The following is a 27,659-nucleotide window of genomic DNA, read 5'->3' as shown; positions in this document are numbered from 1 at the left end:
ACATCAGAGCTCTCTGTGCAGAAGAGTGCAGTTAAGCTAAGAACAGCTAAGATACTGCGCAGAACCCTCAAACTCCCAGGCCTCTGGTAGAGGACCCGAGATTGAGGAAGACACGTACCACCCATAGGGGTGAGAGGGGAATTTTTTATCCATCCATCTGTAAGGAATGTTTGGACTAACTGCCTATTTTGCTTCTGTATTTCAAGCTTTTGCTGACTTAGTGACTGTGTGGCTAGGGTCAGTCTAGATGCTATTAAGGATAAAAATTATAAGATGTATAAGAGCTATGCTGATTGCTAAAGGAACATTTTGCAAAGGTGCGAAAGGAAATGGAAAGATGTGGTTAAGCTAAAGGCCAAATGTCTTGCTTCAGAGTTCCTAGACACATTTCCTGAGTATGCATGAACTTTTGCACCTGCTCTTGCTTCTAACCACACTATCCAACCACATCCTCTGCACAATTTGGGCAAGTTAGTTTCTTTTGGCCAACAATTTAGCAACGCCTTATAATCCCTGGAGCAAATGAGGGCTAGAAACTTAACTATTGGTTTATGCTGCTTAAGTTAATGTTTTGACAACCTTGGAAGGCAGGTACACTTGTGTGTGTGACCCTCCTCCTAGATGCTTCCTGATAACAAAAAGGTATAAACGTGCTGTTGTAAAGTGCTCTGGGTGTGGCTGTTCTCTGTCTTTTCTCTGCCAGCCGGACAGAGGGTGGTCCACCCTGCTTTTCTCTTGGCCAACAATAAAAGCTGAACTTTCTTTGGAAAAACCTCAGTCTAGAGTCTCATTTGAACTTATGGATTCTGGGCTAGAAAAACCTTACATATCCATTCATCCATCCATCCATCCATCCAAGATGGCAATATTGGCAGCATGATGGAAGCCCACAATACTGCTGCCTTGACCATAAATAAAGCTTATACACTTTATAAAGTTTATATAAAGGGTGTGTATTTTATGAGTCAGGGATATATAAACCTCATCAGCTCAAAGTGGGCAGGGCCGGGCCAGAATCCCTTTTAATTTTTATGCATATTTTTTATTTTACTTTATTCCTTTCATTGTATTTTATTATTTTTATTCTATTCGTTTTTGTTTTATTATGTTTTATTATGTTTTATTTTGTATTTTATCCTTTTGGTATTAATAGCCATTTTTTAAAAAAAAATGTCAAACGTTGTTATGGGTTGGAGTCATCATGGTCCTTTTCTTTTTTCAAAAGGAAAAAAAAGGAGGAAGAGAAAGCATAATTCCATTAACTCCAGGAAAGCTATGAAAGTAATGTGACTTGGTGGAGTGTGAGGAAGGTAGAGAATAGTACAGGCACTTTATTAACATTTAAACAACGAATTACCTTTTATTATGTTAATTAAGGTTAAAAATGGGTCATCAACTGGTTTCTTTAGTTTTAGAACTTATCTACAGGCCTTGCTTTTTCTGGCACTAAATAAATGCTTCTAAGCCAGTCACCCTGACAGGTGGAGGTTTTCCTAAGTTAAGACTCCAAGCTTTGCACAGAGGCACCCTTACAACCACACTTCCCAAGTTCCTCTCACCCTCTAGAATATAGTTCACATTATCAGTGGAATTCAAACTCTCTCTCTATCGCAGTGTTTCTCAACACATCTTAAAGTTGCCAAGGTTGAGAAACACTGCTCTGCCTGTCAACATTCTTTGATTTACCACCCCCACCCCCACCCCCACCCCCAGAATAAATCCAGGTCTCAAACAAGCTGTACACTGCAGGAGGAGTTGCTTAACTACTGTTATTGTGTTAAGCTTCTTGGGGTTACCTCATCCAGGTAAGGGCAGAGACAGGAGTATATCAAACAAAAATTTCCAGATGCTACTCAGCAATAACTCAAATCTTAAGAGCAAGTCCAGAATCCCCACTCCAAGTAGTGTAAATGTGAGGGGAAAAAACTATACATATTCTTTTCTTTTCTCCTCAAAATTAAGATGGTTTGGATGTTGTTGATGTTTTTATTATTATTTTAAAGAAGCCTTTTTTAAAATCATGTTTCATAAATGTTTAAATCCAAAATCACATACTGTAGTGTTCCATGTACAAGATAAGGTCCAAGGTACCAATGCCTTTCTCATGAAATAAGGAAGGCAACTTAGTCACAGGAAAACAGTGTTTATGTTGAGATCTTACGTTGTATAATGAGGGGTTCCCTGACTTGGCCTTTCTAGAAACAGAAAAAAAGACCGCAAAGGCCATTTGTTCATTGTACATGGAACATCACCCTGCCAAATCACAAGGCACATCCTGAACATGGGCCCATTAAAATGAAACCTTCAGGGATGATGGGAGAAACCACACATCTCCTCAGGGCACTTTATATAACTCACATCTCAAAGTGTTGCAGTGTTAGGAAGCTGAAGAATCTGGCCATGCACAAGTCATCTGAATCCACTGCCTGAGATGACAACAGCACTGATTGCCTGGAACGAATATGAATAAAATAACAAAAACTCCCTCCCAAAAAAGAATTCACTACTCTTCTGGTTAACAGCATCTGCTACCAACATGGATCAAAGAGCTACTCCAGTGTAAAACCCATGAGATCTAGCCAGTGTGCTGGTAAATGTGTAAGAACTGGCTCTGCTGGCTTCATGGTCACCACTGCACCATGACACTCGCCACAGAACAGCTGATTGGCGCACTAGGCATTATGGCTCAGCTCCACTCTCAACCAGCTAACAAAATTCCAGAAAATTTAACAGTTGGCCCTCGCAAGTCAGTGCAAGAAGGCACTAGCACACCACTGGATCTAGCCCTCTGAGACAGCTAAAAACAATATTTGTCCCTTTCTTAAGTGACAGTTCTTCAAGAAATAGGATACAAGAACAACAAATCACTGGAGCCACAGCAGGATAGCAGAAACTCTGAATGCATTTTGCGGAATGTCTTCTGGGGGGTGGCTTTCCACCCTCTACAATGCTGAAAGACACAAAGGGAAGGAGGAGGATCCAGGAAATTAACAGCTTGTTTGTGAGCACTTGGATAGAAATGAACAATTAATGAGAACTGCCACAAATAAATTATGCGAGATTAACTTCTGCTTTTACAAAGTTACAAGCTTAATAGAGTGGGGGAATTTCATGGATATAATGTGCCTTGACCTCAGCAAAGCATTTGACAAAGTCTCCCTTGACAAGCTAATTAATAAAATGTTAAATATGGACTAGAAAATGCAACTGCTAGATGGATTATAACCTGCTGAATGACCACATCCAGAGGCTATTCATAAATGGCTCCAGATCAGATTGGAGAGTACTACTGAGCTAAGTGGTGCAGGTCTTTGGCCCCTGTGCTGTCAAATATTTTTATTAATGACCTGGATGAAGGGTTTGAGGGGATGATTATCAGATTTGCAGATGACACCAAAGTAGAAGTGGCTTAACATTTTCAAAGAGAAAGAAATTTTTCAAAAAGACAGGCTTGAACAGAGGCTGAATCTAACTGGATGAAATTTAAGAGGCAGAAATTAAAGTCCTGCATCTAGAAAAAAAAGGGGGGGGAATGAAAGTATAGGATGGGGGAGACCTAGCCTGTCAGTAGCTCATGTGAAAAGGATTTGGATGTCCTAGTACAGGGGTTCCTAGCCTGGGGTGCCCACACCCCCAGGGGTTGTGAGATGGAATTTCAGGGGGTGCAACAATTTTATGCACTGAGTTAAAAGCTTATTTTTTGAAGTTCAATGTATTGACCCGCATTAGAAATTAGACGTCTTCATCTTCAAATGTGATATTACTTTTGTAGGGGGCGCAAACATTCATCAAACTTTTTCTTGGGGTTGTGGGGCATAAAAACGGTTGGGAACCACGATTCTAGTAGATCCCAAGCTGAAGATGAACCAATAGTGGGATGCAACTGTTAAAAGGCTAGTGCTCTTTTGGGGTGTATAACAGGAAGCAGAGTCCAGGTCGTGGTTAGCAATTCCCCCACTCTGCTCTGCCTTGGCCAGGCCCCACTTGGCATAGTGCCACTACGGCGGGATCAGAAGAGGGCTGCCAGGACGGGGAGGGGCCTGGAAGCCCCGACGGCGCCGCGCCGCACTCTTCGGATACTGTACCTAAACGGACCAGCTATCTTGGCATTCTACAAAATAAACCAATCAGAAAACCACCTTTGCAAGGAACCAATTGTCAGCCTGGCTCAAAGATAAACCAATCACGAACTGCTGTTTTTGGGCGAGAAGCCAATTAAGGGCCAGCTTTCTTGAACTCCATGACGTAAACCAATCAGAGAACAGCTTACCAGGTTCAAATACAAGAGAACAGTCAGTCTATTCTAGTCGCCGCTACGGAGCGTGCTGAGGCTGGCGGCGTGGTTGCCTGGAAACCGTCAGACTGAGAGAAAACTGGGCCGCGGCCGTTCGTCCTGACAGCTCATCGCTGCTTCCGTGTTTGATCGTCTTGGATTATGGTGATGGTCATTTTGTAATAAGCACCTTTAATGCAGCATTTTCATGCTCCGAGCTTTTTTAAAGAAATTCATTTGGAAGTATAATGTGCAGGGGGGATTCATTAAAATGGTGATGCGCGAATATGACAGTGTTAATACCTTGCCCATAAAGGTATCTCTGCGATGTCACTTGGGGTGGGACAGAACCAGGCAGTTCGAGAAAAGCCCCGGATCGAAGGACTGGGGGTGGAGACGCAGGCTTGGGGTAAAGCCTGGTCTCGCGTTTGGGCAGAGCCCGGCCCCGCAGCGGACACGTTTTCTGGGCGTTTTCCAACTTCCCAGACTCCGGGCCTGGGAGCTCCTGGTGGTCCCTCGGCCCAGCGCTGTCCAGCCTTCCAAGAGTAGCCGAGGTCTGCTCGCAGGCATCCAAAGCGCCCGCGGTCAGACCTCCGTTCGGACTCGTGGAAGCGAGTCGCGCCTTTGCAACAAACAGGAAGGTCTCCGTGCGAAGCTCTTCACGTGAACAGGGGTCGTGAGAAAGGCTGAAGATGAACTAACGTCTCTGCATCTTCTCCTGCTCTAATCTCAGAAAGCGGGATAGTCTGCCGGGTCCTTCTGAGTGTTTTCAGAGGCAGCTTTACTCCCTTTCGTTCCCTCAACTCCCAGCAGCGTCCTTTTCCCCTTCCTTCTATGCGGAAAAAAAGCAGCAATAACCCCTTCACGTGAATTCTCCTAATACCCCTGATTACATGCGACTGATCTGCAACCGGGGTGAGGTTGGGCGTGGGAAGGAACATCCTTGTTTAGCAAAAAGAAAAGAAAAAGCTATTGCCGAAACCCGGGATCGAACCAGGGACCTTTAGATCTTCAGTCTAACGCTCTCCCAACTGAGCTATTTCGGCAGTTGATCAACAACTGTTCCAGATGGCTTAGAAAAACAAAACTGATTAATTCTTTTCCACTGATTTCTGGTTTATAACATTTACAATAGAAAGATCCAGTATACAGTTGGACGTCGTTTTCGTCCAGCGCAGCTTCTCGTTGATTAGCTGAACCTTCCACGAATAACAATTTGTATGCAACAGGTGCAAATCACTCAGCCAAAATCTCCGCTTCTTAAGGTGTTTTTTTTTAAAACCAGGCTGGTTGCGTCGTTTAAAAAGGCACGTGCTGTCTGAAAGCAGACTTCTTTCAGCTAGAAGATACTGTACCAAATTCATAATGCAAATTTCACAGCTTAACCCTGCTGCCTCATTTAAGGGGTAGAAACAAATGGCATCTTGATACGGATTTAAACAGAACAATTTGAGAGTAATTCTAGCCAACTGAAGCCTATCATTAGGCGGTCTTGAATTAACACCATTGCACGTTGCAACGAAACTGCAGCTGCAACATTATATAGGTAATTCCAGGTAAGGGCGACGGAAAACGCTCCTCTCCCGCACAAGAGCCCGTTCGCTCGCCTTCGTCCAGCGCCGGCATCGCGGTGCATCAACTCGGCTGCATTGGTTCCGCCCACTTCCAGGGAGCCGCTTCCCCGCCCATTCTTGGTCTGTGTCTGGCGCACCTCCAGCAAGGTGTTTGCGTCTCCGGCAGAGAGCGAGAAATACGTGCGGCCGGCTCACCGTCAGCTGTGCCTTCGACTGTCTGCCTCTTAGAGCAACTCACTATCGAGGCAAGATGATCCATCAGTATGGTGAGGGCTGAGTTACACCAAAGGCCCTGGAGCAGTGTTTCTCAACCATGGCCACTTGAAGATGTGTGGACTTCCAGAATTCCCCAGCCAGCCTGGCTGGGGAATTCTGGGAGTTGAAGTCCACACATCTTCAAGTGGCCAAGGTTGAGAAATACTGTATTAGAGCCTTCTCCCGAAAGCTTGGTCTTTGCATAATGTTTCCAAAGTATGATCATTTGAGCTTGGGCTTTTGTGCCTCCAGCGAGAACTCTGAGTTGATCTAGAACCTTACCAGTAGACAAATGTTGTGAAATGCATTCCCAAAAGTTTGTTGATGTATTTGCTGTTAAGGCAGCACCACAATAATTATTCTGCATACATATACCAAACATAACATTCTGGAGGGTTATTTACACTTGCTGAGTATCTCCTAACAGCTCCTAACATAATACCATATTCAGCAACCCCCCTCCTTTTTTTTTTTTTTTTTGCAAATAAAGCCCAACTTAGCTCTTCATCAACCACACAAGGTTAGATTACACTGAAGATAATGACTAGTTCCTCCCTATCACCTTTATATCAGCATTAAACTCTATGATTAAGGCTCTTAAGGTGTCATGCAAACAAGGAACAAGAAAGTAGTAATCAAGCTCAGTATCATTGTTAAGGTTGTCCCAAGGCACTTCCACAAAACAAGCACCAGAAGAACACAAAGGGAAACTGAGAAAAGAGGCAGATTTCAGTTACACATCCTAACACTGGATCCGGAGGAGTCTGATAGCACCTTTCTGACAAACACATTTTCTTAAAAAGCCTAAGTTTTCAAGCTCACCAAAGCTTATGCTTTTTAAGAAAATGTGTTAGCCAGAAAGGATGCCGCCAGACTCCTCTTGATACTTTCCTACCATAGACTAACACAGCTCTCCACCTACAGTCCTAACAAAGGGTTATAACAGGATACCAAGAATAAGTGCTTGATTACAGATGAGTTTTGAAGAGGGCTGAAGTAAGGTTTCATCCCAGCATTAGATCATGTCTGGGAAGACTCCAGTTCCAATCCCAAATCACACATGAAATGTGCAAGGTAACTTTGGGCTGCTCATTATGTTTCAGCTCAACCTATTCGCAAACTGTTAGGAGAATAAATCTGGCAGATTTGGGGGTGCAGAAAAGGAGGGAGAATTCAGACACTGGACTCAGTTCCATTGGATGTTAGTGGATTTCACATGCAATGTGACCCCACTTTTTTTACAGGACAAACTTGCACATTAAAAAATAGCAAAGTAATATATTGTATCACTCTTTGAGCAGTTTCACCTATCAAGTTACTCAGCCAAATAGCAATATTGTTACATACTTTGGAAGCCAAGTCAAAAATCAGCACACCAACCTCTCCCTTTAAGCATTTTCCACTTCAACTTGGACATTTTTTTCTTTTCTGAAACTGTCCCCTGAATCCATGTTTAAATTTAACTCTGTAATTCTGAAAACTCTGATGACACTCTGCACCAGTATACCTATCCATTGGCCCTACTGGCTGGGGATGATGGAAGAGAGTCCAACTGGCATTTGGGACAAGAGTTTAGGGAGTGTTCTGCTGCTGTAGTTTTTCAAGGTAATTGTTTTCACTTCAGGCGTCATGGGTTATCTATTGCAGCTGTTTTAATCCTTAGAGTCCACTCAGTCACTGTTGTGAGGTGGTCAGCCATATAACTTATTTAAATAAATGAACTAACATCTGCAGGGCCCCTATCTCTGATCCCAAAGAAACCCGCACAGCAGAATGTCTGCAATTCATCTGCTCTGCGTAGAGTTATGAGCAGACAGAATTTTTATTTAAGCTGTACTTTTTTTGCAGGTGTGTTACAGTTTTGGAGCCAGTTTCTAAATTGCAATGGTAGCTTTGTTTTGAGCATGGACATGCTGCGGTGAAAATAATGTGTCCTTTTCAAGCAGTTCTGGAACTGGTGTTATTGCTGTAGTACATTCAATTGCATATCACTTCTCAAGGCCGGTGTGGCACTGCCTGTCCATACAGATTCTGCCCCTCCTATCAGGTCAACTAGAGGGCCTGCTTAAGATTCTGCCCTCATGCAAAGTGAAGGAACACAGGCCAGAAGGCGTCTACATCATGGAAAACATTGCCCCAGTACTCCTGGCTTTCAGGAAACCTTTTAAAATGTTTTTAAGCGGGCACTTGATGATTTTAATACCTAGTGAGGATGATTTTATTTTTTTCGGATCATGTGGTTATTTTTGCTAATTAGTATATATGGGGACACTTTCTTAATATCTTTCTATATGCTGTCTAGTCATGTGATTGTGGTGGTATAAAATGTTAATAAACTTTGATCCAAACAAATGAATGGCTCTATATAGCCCACGTAAACATACCGTATTTTTCCGACTATAAGACGATACTTTTTTCTAAAATCCTTACACTAAAAATTGAAGAGCGTCTTATTCAAGGAAGTAAGCCAAGGAGAGAACCACGCGGTTGCAAAACTGCTCATACTTTGTCTCTGCAAACAGGCTTCCTCCTATTGTTAGCCTCCAGTCATGAGTGAAATAGCTTGACTCTGCAAACAGACTTCCTCCAATCACGAACCTCCAATCACGAGTGAAACTGCCCATACTGTCTCTGCAAACAGACTTCCTCCAATCACGAGCCTTATGTAACTGATGTCAGCTGATGCTGAACAAACCAATTAGAGGAAGTCTGTTTGCAGAGACAAACTATCGGCAGTTTCACTCGTGATTGAATGTAATCAGTTATGCAAAAGAGCATGGAAATAGAGCTGCAGAGAGACGGTTTGGACCTCCTCCCACCAAGTGTATCAGGTAAATGTTACCTAATTACTAAATAAAAATGTGTTCTGCACTATCTTTAAAATATTGATTTCTTAATTTTGGGTTGGAAAAGTGGGGGTCGTCTTGTACATGTCTTATTGACGGAAAATACAGTACCTTCCGTGGCTTCCGCCAATGACAACAGTACGGCTTTGCAAAGCATTCGAAAGGGATGTCTTGCAAAACACAATGGACCAGAAAGTGTTAAAGCAACTGCTTTAAAGGCTTTCATCCAATTGCTTACATTTATAGCTGTGCATCAAACAACCTTCCCCTGGGACCTCAAGCGAAGCAGAGCAGCACACAACACTTCTGCAATCCAGTGAGAGGGCTGTACATGCACACACCAAGAGAATGGGAAAGACTTGAAGCAGCTGCATCAAGGACACAGCTGCTTTTATGCTTCAAGAGCTGCTTTGCTCCTGCCCTCTAAGAGGCTTCATAAGTCAATTTTTAAAACAGTATCTAGAAAATGTCCTTAAACGTCCCACAAAACATTCTTTATACCAAAGTAATCCAGATTTTTTCCTAAGTATTACAGAAGCAAAGGAACTGCCAAACCATACCACCTTAGAAACACATTTAAAAAGAGTTACAGGTAGTCCTTGACTTAAAACCATTTGTTGAGCAACCGTTCAGTTACAACAGCACTGAAAAAAGTGACTTGCAACCAGTCCTTGTGCTTACAACCGTTACAGTGTCCCCATAGTCACATGATCATGATTCAGATGCTTGGCAACCATTGCGCATTTACAATGGTTGCAGCCTCCTACAGTCACGATTGTCATTTGCGATCTTCCCAGCCGGCTTCCAAAAAGCAAAGTGAATGGGGAAGCCAGCAGGGAAGGTTGCAAGTTGTGGTCACATGATGTCTTGCTTAATAACCGCGGTGATTCACTTAATGACCATACAGTGGGGCAAAAAAGTATTTTAGTCAAAGTAATTGTGCAAGTTCTCCCACTTAAAAAGATGAGAGAGGCCTGTAATTTTCATCATAGGTATACCTCAACTATGAGAGACAAAATGGGGGAAAAAATCCAGAAAATCACATTGTCTGATTTTTAAAGAATTTATTTGCAAATCATGGTGGAAAATAAGTATTTGGTCACCTACAAACAAGCAAGATGTCTGGCTCTCACAGACCTGTAACTACTTCTTTAAGAGGCTCCTCTGTCCTCCACTCGTTACCTGTAGTAATGGCACCTGTTTGACCTTGTTATCAGTATAAAAGACACCTGTCCACAACCTCAAACAGTCACACTCCAAACTCCACTATGGCCAAGACCAAAGAGCTGTCGAAGGACACCAGAAATAAAATTGTAGACCTGCACCAGGCTGGGAAGACTGAATCTGCAATAGGCAAGCAGCTTGGTGTGAAGAAACCAACTGTGGGAGCAATAATTAGAAAATGGAAGACATACAAGACCACTGATAATCTCCCTCCATCTGGGGCTCCACGCAAGATCTCATCCCGTGGGGTCAAAATGATCACAAGAACGGTGAGCAAAAATCCCAGAACCACACGGGGGGACCTAGTGAATGACCTGCAGAGAGCTGGGACCAAAGTAACAAAGGCTACCATCAGTAACACACTACGCTGCCAAGGACTCAAATCCTGCAGTGCCAGACGTGTACCCCTGCTTAAGCCAGTACATGTCTGGGCCCGTCTGAAGTTTGCTAGAGAGCATTTGGATGATCCAGAAGAGGATTGGGAGAATGTCATATGGTCAGATGAAACCAAAGTAGAACGTTTTGGTCTAAACTCAACTCGTCATGTTTGGAGGAGAGAGAATGCTGAGTTGCACCCAAAGAACACCATACCTACTATGAAGCATGGGGGTGGAAACATCATGCTTTGGGGCTGTTTTTCTGCAAAGGGACCAGGACTGATCTGTGTAAAGGAAAGAATGAATGGGGCCATGTATTGTGAGATTTTGAGTGAACACCTCCTTCCATCACCAAGGGCATTGAAGATGAAACGTGGCTGGGTCTTTCAGCATGACAATGATCCCAAACACACTGCCCGGGCAACGAAGGAGTGGCTTCGTAAGAAGCATTTCAAGGTCCTGGAGTGGCCTAGCCAGTCTCCAGATCTCAACCCCATGGAAAACCTTTGGAGGGAGTTGAAAGTCCGTGTTGCCCAGCGACAGCCCCAAAACATCACTGCTCTAGAGGAGATCTGCATGGAGGAATGGGCCAAAATACCAGCAACAGTGTGTGAAAACCTTGTGAAGACTTACAGAAAACGTTTGACCTCTGTCATTGCCAACAAAGGATATACTGTATAACAAAGTATTGAGATGAACTTTTGATATTGACCAAATACTTATTTTCCACCATGATTTGCAAATAAATTCTTTAAAAATCAGACAATATGATTTTCTGGATTTTTTTCCCCCATTTTGTCTCTCATAGTTGAGGTATACCTATGATGAAAATTACAGGCCTCTCTCATCTTTTTAAGTGGGAGAACTTGCACAATTGGTGGCTGACTAAATACTTTTTTGCCCCACTGTAGTAAATAAGATGGTAAAATCGGGTGCGGTCACGCGAAGCCTCCCTTAATGACCACACCACTCAACAAATTTTCTGGTCCCAATTGTGGTTGTAAATCAAGGACTAACCATATTCTTTTAGATTTACAGCTGATGCTGAAGAGGTTTCCAAGAGGTGCAAGCATCATTTCAGCATTCTCAGCAAAAATACAATTAATGTGCTAAATTGGGTTTACACCATTCTTACATATTTCTTTTGAACCTACGGATGCTGGAAGCCAGAGGAGGCTGATGAATGCATGTTGAACCAAAAGAGGAGAGGTCGTCTCGCGCACATATCTTCACATTTAACTCAGAAGCAAAAAACAGTCTGGTTTACATGAATCTTGAAGCACTAACTACCCTTAAAGGAATCTAATGCTTTATCATTTCACACAGAAGGTGTTTACATGGCAAATATAAAATATAATTGAAATATATTTTGTTATTCTGTTAAAATAGACTTAATTATCCACAAATCATAATTTCTGTTGAGCAAATGGAGAAAATCCTCTCTCTCCAGTTCAGCTCTGGGATCAACATCAGACAGCACCACAGGACAATGTTTTAAAACAAGCAGATTATTAGTGTCATCTGGTAAACCAAGATGAAGAGTATGCCTACCCCTTAAGTATAAAATATTGTCTAGATTTTACTAATACTGATAATACAATGTTGTAATGATACAAAATAGCTATTTTAAAGTGCACTTTTAAGGAAAAAGAAGTTAATCTCATCGTCTTGAAATGCCATTTTAAAGCTTCAGCACTGGAGTGTTCATTGATTTGGCCCCAAAGAGGATTACGTTGAGAGTTCAAAAATTCCATTCTATTTTCCTTCTCAATTTTGCTGATACTTGTTGTTTCTTGAATACAATATACCTTCAACTTCAACCACTGAAGTCTTTTTCTTTTAGATTTACAGCTGATGCTGAAGAGGTTTCCAAGAGGTTCTTGAGGTAGGATGATTTCCTTCTTCTTTTTTTCTTTCCAGTTCTGATGCATACAAATTCATACAGATTCTCCAGCAACAGGAAATGGCTCCAAAGCCTTTTCTGGATTTTTCCAGTTGTGGAAGTTCTCTTGATACCATTCAACTAGGATTTAAAAAAAAAGAAACAATTTACAGCATAAACACCCTTCTAAGGCAAATCTATGGAAGTTTCAATTAAAAAATTAAATGAAACTAGTCACTAGTAACCTACTTACAACCTTGCAACCTTCACTATCACTAACAACCTACTTACCACACTTACAACCTACAAGGGCTCTCTGTATACTAAAAACTATTCCAACAATTTTCAGTTTGAAGCAGTTTCTCATCTAATGATGGGAAAAAATATCATGCTATAAAATCATGGCTGTACCTTATTTACCAGGAGTGCCCATTGCACCCACTCAGCAGCTGCTGGCAACTCCATAATCAAATATGCCTTTGCCTGGGATCAGCCTACAGCTGCAGAAGCAGCCACACTATCCCAGAAAAAGACGGAACTGTTTTCAGGAGTTGCCAACAGCTGGTACGGACGTGTCCACATACCCACGCCCTGCTCACTTTCAGTCCCAAACACTCCACATCCCTAGTACTTACTGGGCAGGAAAGGTTCGTTTTCTGGATAATTATCTGGGATTACAATGGGATGGGAGTCATCTTACATTCTGCAAAGATTAGAAGTGTTGAAAGCAAAGGAATTAGCATCAGGTGCAAATCACCGCAGCCATTTGCTATGGAGGCTAATTCCAAAAGTGGGATGCCTTGGAAGTTCAGCTTCTACTTAAAAGGGGCTGCTTCTCTGTTGAATGTAATCTTTTTGTAATTTCCAGGGTTGCTTTTAAGAGGTGGCAAGCCTAGATGGACTAGCTGTGGAAAATGGAAACAACAAGGATTTGTCTTTGTTTACAATTATTTTTCTGTTGGTTTCTCCTGGGGGGTGGGGGAGGGCTTATTTAAATAATGGGCCACGTTCCATTCAGATAAATACAGTAATATGTACTCCTACCCTAGGTAATGCCCCTTTTTGGAATATTTTGGTTCTCTAGAAAAACAACACAAAATTTTCAGTACCTTAAAGTCAAGAAACATTTGTGGATGAGAATACACACTTGAACGTTCAAATGTGTATTCTCATCCACAAATGTTTCTTGACTTTAAGGTACTGAAAATCTTGTGTTGTTTTTCTAGAGAACCAGAATATTCCAAAAAGGGGAAAAGATGCCAACTATATTATATAGTGTATATTCTTCAAGACTGGAGGGCCTTCTACAATGTAGCACAAGGACTTGTAGAAGTTTACAAAGAGGCAGAGGGTCTCTTTCATAAACAGAGATGCCTCTCATTCACACAAAGCAATTTCTGGATCCCATTCATTAATGTTCTGAGGACAGGATGAATATTTTTTTAATATGGAACCTAAACTTGAGAACTGCAAATTTGCGGGGGGGGCAGGAATGCATAATTTAAACAATGAAACAGAACACATGGAATCATGCAAACAAAAATGCTGCGTGTAAAATTTATAAATGTGTATTAGCTACTTTCTGCTGTTCTTACAACTGAACATTGAGCTCTCTATATGAATCTAAGACATGACAACAGGACAAATGATACCCGGGATTAAGTAGTCATGTTGGCAGGTATAACTGCTGCTTTGGCACAGATCATTTGTGCTCAGATTTCCACCTGCATCCAACAGCAGGATTCTTGCAACAAACATTGCGTATTCTCAGGCTGATTAAACTCATAAAACTCAAAAGCAAGTTCCTCACTTTAGAAACTGCAACTTCAACTGTCCAATTCTGTGACAAATTAACATGTGAACTATGCAAACTTTATTTTTCAAATTAGCTTATGATGGCTGTTCATTTCCATTCTAGTCCCATTCTAATGTACAGATAACATACTTGTTTTCTTGATTCCTTCCTTCCAAGGCACCTTAGGTTTCCAGCCCAAGCTGTATATTTTTCCAGAATTCATTGGATATCCCATGTCATTTGTAGGTCTTTAAAAAAGAAAAAAAGTCTTTCAACAGAAACAGCAATTGTTACCATTACAAAGGCACCTTCCTTTGGATCAGCCCTTAAGTTGAGAGAGATCCCTTCCTTCTGCTACTAAAATACACACATTTAAGTAGAACAAAGCTGAACGTTAATCCACACTAATCAGTCATACCACTGAAATAATTCAAAATATCAAATTAAGTAGCTACAACCATAGGATAGTAGCAGCAATGGAGAAAATAATAATTCAATTATGCAGAAATGTCCCATGTGAAATGTTACCATTTCTTAAAAAAAAAAAAAAGGAAATTTGTTCCTTCAAGTCAGTGTTGACTCATGGTGATGCCTAGACAAGTCCCTGCAGTTTTCTTGGCAACATTTTTGGAAGTGTTTGGGTGATAGCATGTGGGAAAGACCTTGGGAAACAGGGCCAAGAAACGCTGCCAAGGGAATGGTCAGATCAGAGACAGCATAGCCCGCAACTGGATAGCAGGCAGGGCAGGAGGCTCAGAAAGGACCCTCCCTAGTTTCTTGGGCTGTAAAGGGAGGAGAGATGTAATTTCAGACTTGCAAGATTTTGTCCATGTAGCTTTACAATGAAGTAGAATTAACTCATCTGGTTATGATTTTTATCTGGTTTACCCAGCAAGGCCAACAATTTGCTATTGCCTTCTTCCTAGAGCTGGGAGGGAGTGACTACATGAAAGTCACCCAGCTGGCTTTGTGCCTAAGGCTGGACTAGAACTCACAATCTCTCAGTTTCAAGCCTGGTGCCTTAACCACTGCACCAAACTGACTCTCATCTTCTTTAAAGTCAGCCTTAAAATGAATAAGCAACACATAATGTAGGCAATCAAATTGTACAGTTCTAGATTACTGTCCCTAGGAAAAAAGAGAGAATGTGTATATATTTTAATACATTTGGATCAAATATACTTTAAATTTTACTTTGCACAACCTATTCCATCTTTACCAGAGATGGAATATGTAAATTAAAACAAAAAGGCACACATAATTTAAACATACCAAACCAGATGTAAATCAATTTAGAGCATCAGATTTTAGCAGGGAAAATCCCATCTTTGTTGTTATACTGTATTTCAGAACATTTTGCAGAAAATGTAAGAAATCCAGAAAAGGATATTTGAAGATGCTTGTTATCCCTACTTTAGGAGCTCATGGAATGCTCAGAATATCCTTGGTTAAACTAATCCCTAAGGCATCAGCCAGTTTCAGGATAAATAATTTAACACGGGTGGCCCCACATTAGCCACACCACATACATACTTGTACTCTAAGCACAAGTTCATTTTACTAACCTCCCACCCACCACTTACTTAGCATGAAGCTAACAAACAAAGAGTCATTTAAGTTATGTAACTTAATAAGCAGAGAGAAGAAAAAGTTGTTTCAGAAGCTATACATGATTAGTTTTACAAGGAGCTCAGCTATGTTGCAGTATTTAATTGCATTGCTTCAAGCAACTATTATCCAATGAGTTTATTGGATAAATCTGATTTATTTAACTCCAACTCTAAGTGCTAGCTTTTTCTAAAAAATCAAAATATTGTTTAACAGCAGAAATGCCTCAAATAGAGTATCAACTGAGTTATCTGACTATATTATTATTCTTAAAGTGTTGTCTACCTCCACTCTTGGCTAAAGGGAGGGGGAAGGGGGGAAAACACCACACAATTCTGAGCTAATATGAGATATTTTTTGTGTTTCAGTATCCATATAAGCTGCTGACAGTCGCTGAAGATGGCACTTGTATCTGTAAAGGCAATTGTCTCCAAATCGGCACCCAGTATTTGCTAATAACCAAGTAAGCACACTAGAAATTCCCTATCTCTTTGATGTTTCCAAGCTTTTATGCAGTCTAATCCTTACAGATTATCCCTTCCATTTGAAACTGGTCATATACGTTTTAATTCTTCATCGTCCAACTGCACCCAATGCCTCTTATGTTCAATAAAGATGAGTCACTCTTCATAAACATTTCTAAGTATCAGTATTCTTTAGAGTCAACAGACAATGCTTAATTTTGTTGATAGCAAATCACTCATTTTCAAAAATCCCTGTGCAGATGGTAATTTTGCTAATCTTTTAAAACAAGACAGGACAGGTAATTAACAGAAACTGAGACCAGAAGCAATGAAAATGGAAAAAAACAGAGACTATTGCAAGACAATATCCTAATGACAAAAAAAAATAATGAAACAGAACTGTTAAAGAGAGAATTGTAAAGAAAATATTCTTTCCTATTCCATACAAATGTATTTAAAGCTTTTCACTCCTCAGATTGAATCTTTCCTAGTTTTTAAAATCTTAAGACTTATGGCTAGTGAAAATTAGTCTGCCAATACAAGCCTTTAGATTTTCAACTGCGTGACAAAGAATGCTTCAAGCTACAGTTTTTCTCTCAACCTTGGAACTGAAGAGGAGGCTGGGAACCAGTTCAGTGTACAGTATGCAGAAATGCCCTCCCATCTCCAGCTGGAAGACTAACAGAAAGCTGCGGATTATCTTGATCAAACTTGCCAAGTCCTCTACAAGCCTCCCCTCTTTTTTTCTGCTCTGGAGTAGGAAAAGGGATTCACTAAAGCTCCATGCTGTCTTCTCGATACAACAACCAATTCCACAAAGGAATGGATCAGGAAACCTTGGGGTTCAGCTTGTCTACATTCTCTCAGAATTGACAGAGTTATGTCTCTAACTCTGTGGCAAATAGTAACGTTTTAGATGATTATACAAAAAGAAAGCAATCCAAAGAAATGATTTGAAATGAAGCCTACTCTTGGAAAACATTATTGTCTTACCTGTCTTTAACATAATCCATCCAGCATTCTATCTCGGCTTCTGAACTAGTATTTTTAATCTGACAATGAGGAAAAGATGCATATTACCAATGAAATATTTGACAATGTATATTGATTTGGGTAACATTCTTTGAATAGGTATTTTAATGAATAAATGGACAGCTTTTATATGGATTTGTTATTAATGTACTTCAATCAGGACTAATCTCATTGGCATTAGCAGGACTATTCCAAACATAATGTACAATATAAATATTATAGAGTTATGGATGCAAAAAGAGTAGCTAATGGGAAGACATGAAAGGGTAGATGTGGTCCCATTTTTCTATTTTAGAACTATGTTGCTGGCAGTTTCACAAAGGCTGCCTGACCTCAAAAGCCGCAACTAGTGGGAAAGAGTTGACTACAAATCTTCAAATTCATTTTAAAAGTATTGCTGACTATGCTGTAACACTATGAACACCATCACTGAAGATTTCCTCATATATTCTGCACGGCTCCTCAAAAGCTTGTAACACTTAAAAAGCATAAGATACAGTGATGTGGGCATGGTTGTCACAAAACAGAACTACAATAGAGAAAATCTAGTAATGCGTAATTTCAGTAGACCAGCCCTTATGACAGACCAGTTATCTGCTCCCCTGGACTAAGTCTAAGGATCTTTTTTTCTGATTTGAGCAAAGAACAGGAAGGAGTGTGAATGACACAAGAGCCAAGGAGAGAGTTTCTCTTACACCTCCACAGAACCGAGTATCACAGTATTGATCCATCCTTGTGCTTTGTCATGTGACTTTTTCCATTACAGAATTTCAAACATTAAAAAATGGAAGCAAAAAGAAGTTTAAAATGTCAAACGTTTAAATAAAAACCAAGATCTGTCTGTTCAGCGAGCTCAGGTCAGCTCTTGCCTATTTTACCGCTGTTGCTTAGGCCACCTATTTTCTGTTTACTTATTACTCACAAGATGGATTAATTCCTTTGCAAGCTGTGTAATAGACATTGCAAAACTGGTCCCGATATTGTAGATTTCACCTGGCTGCCCTTTCTTCAGAACAGTAAGAAATGCTTCTGCTACATCACTAGCATAAAGAAAATTTCTTTTCTGAAGTCCTGAACCATGAATGCAACTAAAGGAAAAGACAAGAGTGGATATTTTTAATATGGGTCATTAAAAACAAGGCCCTCACTAATAACAGAATGGTCTAGTCAAGTTTTCAAGGAGTAACTCACTACAGGTAGTCCTCGCTTAATGACCGTTTGTTTAACGATGGTTCAAAGTGACGATGGCCTCAGAAAAATTGCTTTACGACCTATATCACACAACCATCACAAACCATCGCACTACCCCCTGCGGTCAGGATCACTATTTTATGACCATTTTTACGGCAGTCATTTAGCGAATCACATGGTCATTAAGCAAATTCCAGCAAAAAAGTCCATTGGGGAAGCTGGATTCACTTAACGTCTACATGATTCACTTAACAACTGTCATAAAATGGTTGTAAAATTAGGTCTGGTCATGGGGTGACTCACTTAATGACTGCCCCACTTAACCAATCTTCCAGTCCCTATTGTGGTTGTTAAGCGTGGACTACCTGTAAAAGGTAGGCAGAAGAAACCTTAAAACTTTCATTTTATTATTCAAACTGGCAGTTTTTGCTGGGTAAAAAGCAAATGATAATCTATCTTCCATTTTTATCAACAACAACATTCCAGATGACACATATAACATCACACTCATAAACTGCAGATTGCTGGGGGTGGGGGGCAATGGGAGAAAGAGAGATTTAACACACACACAAGCATACAGCTCCCTCAACCAAGATTTTAGATTAGTGAAAAGCACAAAATAATGAATATGATCTAGCACAAATCCTATGACCTCTGCTGGTGGAACAAGATATTAAATACCCAAATACCAATTCCCATTTGATCAAAACCAATATGCACATCAAAATAGCTCCAGGCTTCATGGAGGTCTCAAAGATGGGAACTAATTTTATGGCCATGACTAATTTTTAACCATAGTTGAGTTTTCAGAGTGTGACATGGTTTGTTTCTTAAAAACACTGTTGTTGTTTTTAAATGAGCATAAATATAACACATACCATTTTCTATTCTGCTGCAAGAGAGAAATGAATTTAGGAATAACCTAGGAAATATAAAAGACAAAATGAACAGTTGTTAAAATTCATCCTACTTTGAAACAGAGAATGATGCAGCTTCATTGCTGAAGTATGTCCTCATTAATACTAGCAATGAACATAAAATTCCTACGTTCCATCAAAAGATTTGTATGGAATTGTGCATCCAGTAACAGGAAGTATAGGGTGGGGGGACAGGGAAAGCTCAAGCCTTGCTTCAACTCCAAGGAAGCTGATTAAAAGGGAAAGTGGAGGCAAATAACAGGCACACATCTGCACAGTGGTGCTGCTGGAGGGAAGAGAGGGATTGCATGTACATGCTGTACAGAGTGCTTCCTATCCACCTGGAATTCTTAAAGCAGCAAAGCCCATTTTCATATATTAGAAACCTGAGCTAGATTACAACATTCACTCTATTCATTCTTTATATTAAAACTCCTCAAAATACAGCCTAGACATAAAACTGTAATTTAATTGGGCTATTACTGGAGATAACACTAAGACTAATCTTCTGCAGGCAGTTATCAGTGACAGAGAAGATTCACAAGAGTTAAGTCCGATATTATCACTTTCTAGCTGAAGGATGTCCAACAGGCAGTCTCTGGTCACATCCTACCCCAAAATAATTGGAAGTCTTATAAACACTGTACTAATTGGAGACCCTGCTAGCTCTGTAAACATTTCAGCTGAGTTACAAAAAAAACTTTACCCACCAGAAATCTCAAAACTTCAACTTGGACGTAAAATGATAGAATACAATTTAGACTGTACTTAGTCTACAATAAACTTAATATACAATTGCATCATCAAATACAATGAGATTTAGTTACAAATAAATTAGAAAGATTTTGCTGCAGATCTTCATTTCACTTAGACTTGTATGCAGGATGGAAATGGGAAATACTCTACTATAAGCATAGATATCTCATAATGGTCAAGCTTTGGATAATTATGGGATCTGATAACAGATGCAGGTCCAGCTTTTGGAACATTTTCCAGAGACTAAAATGCCCTGGGTCTATGAGAGGATTGCACCCTGATCAATTTATTATTTATTATATCTTGGCCATATCATGAATTGTCCTAAAAATAGTATGCAGTTTGTCACTTCCATGACGTTTCCATGACAAACTATAAAAGCTCAAGAAACTAAAAAGTAGAAAGGCTTTCATTTAACTTACTTTTTCTGGAAACTGATGGGGTCCATAGACATTGCTGCTCCGTGTGATAACCACTGGAAACTTTAACGTATACATGACAACTGTATTAAAATGAACCCAGTCAAAATTGCTATTAATGACCTAACATGAATGATATCCAGTTAAACCCTTCCTGATGGCATAATTTCTATTGCCACAATAGCAGCAATTCCCCTAGTTTTTTGCTTCCTAAGGTTCTACTGCTAAGGACTGATATCCAAATGCATTCACGTGATGCCTGACTTCACCCATTATTTTTTCCCAGCAGAATAGCAACAACAAAAAGATACACATTGCTAAGGCACAGAGGCTAAGATCAAAATGGCACATTTAGCAGAAGGATCTATCTTGACCCACTGCACTTAACATTCAAGATGAAAGTCCAAGGAACAAGCTGGCTTCTAAAAACGGGGTGAGCAATCTGGATCCCTTAAGCTACACATAATGTCCAAATCTGCTTCCAAACAAGTTGCTAAAAATTAGTGGCATGGTTCCTTCCCATTTGGAAGCAAACTATAGTAGAAAACTATAGTGTAAACTTTAAAATAACTTTCATATAGTTTTAAAATACCCTGTTCTTCCCCCATGCTAAACAAAAGCCATGACCTCACCATGACATATGGTGGGCCTCAACCTCCTCCCATTAAGTGTGGCCTCCAAGTTACCCTCCCCAGCTGTATGGGACAAATCACTAGCTTTAGTGCCCCTTTTTGTGCATTCACATCCCTTTGGAAATAAACAGATAACTGATAGAAGCATTTACCACCTCCAATGTCATTTCTGCTCACCTGATATCTTTCCCAGTAAGACTGGACAAAGCATTCAGCAGCTGCCTTAGATGTTGCATAAGGATTTGTTGGTTGTTTGGGTGAGGATTCATCAAATTCCTGCAACAAAAGCTTTACATGAAGTAAATTTTCACACAGATAGAGCAGCAGATTACAAATGGCTCCAGTTAATTAGTATAAGTAACTCTAATACCAGAAACAATTATTAAGCATCCAGTTGGAAAATATATACAGGTAGTCCTCATGTTACAACCATTCATTCAGCAACTGTCCAAAGTTATGATGGTGCTGAACAAATGGTATTTATGACTAGTCCTCAGAGTTTCAGCCATCGCAGTGAGCCACAGTCACATGATCATGATTTCCAATGTTCCCTGCCAGCTTCCCACAAGCAAAGTCAATGGGGAAGCTAGCAGGAAGCTGCGATCATGTGAGGTCCTCACTTAACGACCCACACAATCCTCACTTAATTACAGCAATTGGGACTGCTGGAATTGCCATCGCTAAGCGACACTGTCACATGACATTGCGCTTTACAACTGCATTGCTTAGCATAAAAATTCTGGTCCCAATTGTTCTCATAATCTGAGGACTACCTGTACTCATAATTTGTACTGCTTACATCAAACTACCATCAGGAAAATGTCTTGAAGTATGCACAAATGGGCATCTTCAATACCTTCTTTTAACAGGAAATATCATAAGGATTTAAAATGTTGATATTATCAACTATTTATTTATTTATCAAATTTATACACCGCCCATCTCACTGTACAACGACTCTAGGCTGCTTATACATAAAAATGATAAAATAAAACTATAACCTCTGTATAAATTTGCAGCTGTTAAATCATCCAGATCCACACAGAAAGACAAGTAAGTGACTTCAACCAATAATATCTAAGTCCAGCTCACCTTATCACAACTTCCTCCATACACTTCATCAGTACTGACATATACAAACTTTTCCACATTAGCCTTATAAGCAGCCCGAAGCAGAATGTATGTTCCATATACATTAACATAGTTGAACTCAAGTTTGTGCCAAAATGAAAGATCTAAATTTTCAGTCAAAAAGAATAGAGAGGGTGTCACTTTGACAACTGAAAACAATTATAATCCTTAACTGCTCTTATAGAAAAATATGTTCTTTATCCCCCAAATATCACACAACAAAACACCCTAAAATGTTAAGGCTGCAACCTTGTAGTCCATGGAAGTATGGAGCAAGGACCGCAGCTCAGAAAAGTTCTCTCTCTTTGTGAACAGAGAGGAAGAGCTGTGCTTACAAACCTCCCCACTTTGAGCAAAGAAATCCTTGCTAATGCTTCAGACACACATAATATATTTAGCAAACACTGGAAGTCTAGATATTAAATAAGTGGAGCTTATGCATAGTAGTGTTTCCGTATTTTAATTAATGTTTTATGTTTATGTTTAGGAGAGACTGCCTTTGTTTTTTAAAAATTAAAAAGCCAGAAACGAATCTTTTAAACAAACACATAGCAGTTTAAGCTAAATAGCTATTCTAAAATTGATTATCAGACTTAGTAGCATAGAAATGAGGAAAACATACAATATTTAAAATTATTTTTAAAGGCCAGAATCTAATGCAGAATTAAGCATACTAATCCTAGAAACCTGAATGAGAACACAAGTCTGTGCTAGATGCAGCCATGGTCCTTTTATGAATCTGTACCTATTCAGTTTCCTTTCCGCAACCCTAAGAACTGAAGACCTACATTAAAAGGTAAGATTTTTCAAATGTTCTAGTAAACATAGCAGCAACATAACAAAACCTCAGCAAAAATAAGTCTTGTGCTGCACCTATATATAAGCATATACCAAATAAAAATACTAAAGAATAAATGTACTGAACGGACTGTCTACAAATTGCTCCATTTAATCTAGTAGCAGTGCTATACTTCAACAGGGTTCAACAGCTGGCAAACTGCAATATTTAAGTCTCCACCACCAGCCATATCAAAATATGCAGCCTATTACATGAAATGTTAGCTCTGCCCCTTCCACGAAACCTAGAAGCTATTTAGGAATGTTTTATCAATCCTGCAAGATGTGACAATTACAGGAATATGCCATGCTCACCTACATGCGTTTGAGCTGCAAAATGTAACACTATATCAATTTTTTCAGTCTCAAATAATTCTTTTATGAAATTGGGTTCACAGATGTCTCCCTAATAAAGAAAAAAGAAAATACAAAATAAGTATGGACACCATATTTTTTTCCCAATGCTAAGCATTCAATATATAATTGGTACATAATTTTATAGAAAATTGTAGGCTTTCATCTCAGTTTTCATCTTGTAACAATTGCACAGTAGAATCAGAGAGCTGGAAGGGGGAATTTTACACCAATTCCAACTCCTTAGTACAGAATTCTAATTAGGATTAGCACTGTTCTCTTCTCCCCCCCCCCCCAAATCAAAGCTAAATATAACTTCAATCATAGGGCTTGATTTCCACATGATCATAGTCATCAATAATTCTCTGAAATGCTTCCAGTTTCTTGGAATCCTTAGAATACAATGTCCAGAACTGGCCACAGTACTCAAGGTGCAGTCTGACCAAAGCAGAATAAAACAAAACAATTATTTTCCATGACTTGGAAACTGTACTTCTGTTAAAGCAGCCTAAAACTGCATTTGCCTTTTTAGCCACCACGCCATGCTGCTGACTCAAATTTAGTTTGCAATCAACTATTATTCCAAAAAAAATTCCCCAAGTACTATTACCAGGCCAGTATCCCCCATCCTATATCTGTACATTTGACTTGTGTCCTAGGTGAAGAACTTCGTCTTTACCTGTTCACTTTCATTTTCTTATTTTTAACCCAGCTCTCAAATTTACTCAGACTGTTTTGAATTTATTAATAAATAAATAAATATAAATAAATAATAAACTGCAAATTTATTAATCAATCCCTCCATCTTTTCACTCAAGTTACTGATGAATCTTCTGAAGATACAGAGCCTGGGAATATGGCACCCTAATTTGAGTCAACTATATCTTGTCATACCACCTAACTCACTACCTTGCTACAACTGAAGCCTTAGTCATTTGATTTTAAAAACAATGAATGCAAAAAAGTTACCTTACCTGAACAAATTTGTAGTTCTCTTTCTCAGAAATTGTCTTAAGATTTGTTAAGCTTGCACAGTAGTCCAGCTTAACAAAAACAGAAAAGGAAAGAGAAAGTATTTTATGCAAGAGGTTGCTAAAAACCAGAGTTTTTTCAAAAAAAAATGCTTTGATCCAGGAGTTCCAACTTTTGCAGAAGCAGCTTTCTAAAAGCTCTATGGCTTCACATGGACACAGGTACATGCCTGCCTTTCCCTTTACATTAGCATTGCAAATGCTGATATCCCACTGCCACAATTGTTTGTCACAATTGCTGGGTAAAGGTATACATTCATAAGTACTCTGTGCTTGGGCAAAATTGGATCAGGAAAAATGAACAAGTTTTGCAATGTTTTTCAGCATACTTCTAAGTTTTTAGAAACTGAATAATTCAAACTCTTATTTAGTAGCAGAATTTGTTCTTTGACTTGCATCTATGATTCAGAATTCACAGACATGCTCAGTTATAAAGACATGTGGGTATATAAATTCATCCACCTTAAACACTATTAGCACACCAACCTTTAGGAATAGGTTACAGCCTCAGAACCCTGGGGTGACACCTTAGACTCCCCTCCCACCATCTGACAGTACAGCTCTTTTTAGGGTACTACCTGCCTGTCAAATATTTAATGGTTCATTTTACTTAAACCAATGGTCTTACCTTATCCAGATTAATGATCATATAGTTTGGGTACTTTTCCACAAGAGAAACTATCACATGGGAAGCACTGTCAATTTTGGAAGAGAAAACATGGTGAACATATCTCAAATGCAGAACACACACCAGACTTCAGTTGTTTTTCTAAATCTTGTTCATTTACATCAATTCAATAGCTTTCCGCATTATTTGCTCTGGCAGTAAGATCAGGAGGTGTAAACCTTTTTCTGCTTCTCTCTCAAGCCCAAACTAAGACGTTTGATTACCTCTCAATCAAAACTAAGAAATATGCCATAATTAAGAGGAGTGGAATCTTTTTTAGTACTTTTGAGAAATGCTCACAGGACATATCACATGCAATAATGATACTTTATTCTGATGTTCTTTAAACCATGTATTTAACATGACTAATTTTGTGGGAAACAAACTAGCAAAACTTTAAATATGCAAGGTTATGGTCAATTATAGAAATTTCAAATATTTTTCAGTCTCAAATATGAGGCCTGAAAAGTGTGCTATCAGGAAGAGGTTTAATATAAAAGAAATTGAGATTTGGAGTAAGGAAATGAATGTATAGGAAGAGGCTTGGGGGAAAAAAAGCAGAATACACAAAGACTTGAGAGCACAGAAGCAGCCCTCATCAGGTGAACAACTTCCTTTCTGGGTTTCAAATGCACAATTTGGATGAGAGTATCAGTGAATCAAATAGAAGAACTTTTCCAAGAAAAAACATTTGGTTATGGCCAATGGAAAGGAAAGAAGTCTGGGAATAAGCAGCTAACTTGTTATCTCTGGTTACTGGCTTTATTAAAAAAAAGTTATATCAAAAATTAGATAAGCAAAAAAGAACTCATGCTGAAGCTCTAACCTGAACTGGGCAATTCAGCTTCTTTTTACTTGCACACGGTTCAGCCGGAACCGTTAAGCCACTTACTGTGTACCTACTTTAGGAATTCAAAAGCAGATGCTACCCTTCCTTTTTCTTATATGGAGGAAGTAGTTCTACCTCTGTTTACACAGTGTTTTTGGATATAAATATTGCACAGATACATTTAAATTTTTCTCTAAGAGCATAAACACATTTTATATAGTCCCAAATTATACATTTATTTTGTTTTTGTACAGCTCGTTTTCAATGTTTAGTCTTATTTATGATTAACGTTTCAGGATTAACTAAAACAAATACCCCTCAAAGCTGTCCTTCCCATTCAAAAACACCTTAAGTGGCTACTTTTTCTCGGCTTCTCTTTACACATCGAATGACCTGCGTCGGGATGTTCGCTCAGCGCATCATTTACCGTTGCCCATTTCCTGGAAGCGAGGAAAACGAAACACAAAGCGAGCCGCCGCTTCCCCGCCTCCCCTCCCCGCAGGAACTCACATGAAGCCGGCGCCTCCGGTCACCAGGACTCGCTTCGCCGAACCCCGCGGACGCGGAGCCCCCCCAGGCAGCAGGACCCCCGCGCACATTCTCCCGCAGAGCGAGCCGGGCGCCACTTCCGCTCCTTACGTCAATTCCGTCCGCGAGGGCGATCTTCTCGCGCGCGCTCTGCCCGGGGAGCCTCGCGATTGGCGCCTCCTCCGGGGCTTGCCGCTTCTGTAACACGGCGCCCGCGAGCCTGTAAGCGATGGGTACTGTAGTCCAACGTCGCAGTAGTAACGCCAGTCTCTTAGTCAGGGACCTTTGCACAACACAGTGCCAGGAGAAAGCAAGCCAACGTTGAAGCCAACCCAGAGGAGCGGATTCCGTACAAGCATTGTCAGATCGGCCGGGTTAAAGGTGTTGTGGGAACCTAAGCAACCGAACGTCTCAATAAGCAAGCAGGGATGGTATTCCAAGCGCCTTGGACCAGAAAGCCCTCCTTCCAGCTGCTGACAGAAAGCCAGCGTTCAGGATGTAAGAAGGAGGCACCGTTTAGAGGACACGCGAGTTCGTTTAGTATAGTGGGCTTACAGTAGACTCCTGAGATGGAGCAACCTTTTCCGCTCCCCAGAAGAGAACCATTCACACTAGTTTACCAAATATGTTTAAAAGCATTTTTCATTCATGCGCAACTGGGACAAGCTGAAGTTACATGGGGCTGCTGGCATTTAGGCCACGCGGGCTCAGAATTGGTCCTCCACGTCTGGAAGATTTTGGGCTGGGTGAGAAGAGCACACCCAGACCAGAAATGTAAAAATAGGGCTCGACTGGATGCGCTCCCGGACTCGGCCACCACCATCCACGTCGCCTGCCCTGGCCGTGGTTCTCCCTCCCCCATCCCATCCAACTTCAGTGACGTGGCGGGTGGAGCGTTCCTCTCCTAGCAACCGTCTTCCTAATGCCCGTTGGAAGCCCGCCTGTGAGAGGTGGCGCGGGGCAACGCCTCTCTCTGCCCCGGCCGCTCTCGCCTCGGAAGGCCCTCATTGGCCAGCCTCCCGGTAAACCCCTCTCCC

At 40.3% G+C, this 27,659-nt stretch overlaps 1 protein-coding gene and 1 non-coding gene across 2 annotated transcripts; both read right to left on the bottom strand.

Annotated features, from left to right (window-relative positions):
* Positions 1-5,246: 5,246 nt before the first annotated feature.
* On the bottom strand, positions 5,247-5,319 carry TRNAF-GAA (transfer RNA phenylalanine (anticodon GAA)). The gene has a single exon. It is a non-coding gene; the product is annotated as a tRNA-Phe (tRNA).
* A 6,091-nt stretch (positions 5,320-11,410) lies between these two features.
* TGDS (TDP-glucose 4,6-dehydratase) lies at positions 11,411-27,620 on the bottom strand. The gene is made up of 12 exons (XM_007440505.4): positions 26,605-27,620; positions 25,227-25,293; positions 24,542-24,610; positions 23,529-23,619; positions 22,338-22,480; positions 21,423-21,521; positions 20,617-20,676; positions 19,400-19,443; positions 18,253-18,418; positions 17,292-17,350; positions 14,377-14,474; positions 11,411-12,572 (listed from the first exon to the last, which is right to left on the bottom strand). The coding sequence occupies exons 1-12, from the start codon at positions 26,691-26,693 to the stop codon at positions 12,487-12,489; spliced, it is 1,071 nt and encodes a 356-aa protein (XP_007440567.1). The 5' UTR covers positions 26,694-27,620; the 3' UTR covers positions 11,411-12,486.
* Positions 27,621-27,659: the final 39 nt, after the last annotated feature.

The sequence above is a fragment of the Python bivittatus genome, unplaced genomic scaffold (genome assembly GCF_059951505.1).
Source record: "Python bivittatus isolate LINGU-HERP-01145 unplaced genomic scaffold, Pbiv_v1 ctg000060_np1212, whole genome shotgun sequence".
Classification (NCBI taxonomy): domain Eukaryota; kingdom Metazoa; phylum Chordata; class Lepidosauria; order Squamata; family Pythonidae; genus Python; species Python bivittatus.
The sequence above is the reverse complement of the archived record's forward strand: the minus strand, read 5'-3'. Positions and strand labels throughout refer to the sequence as shown.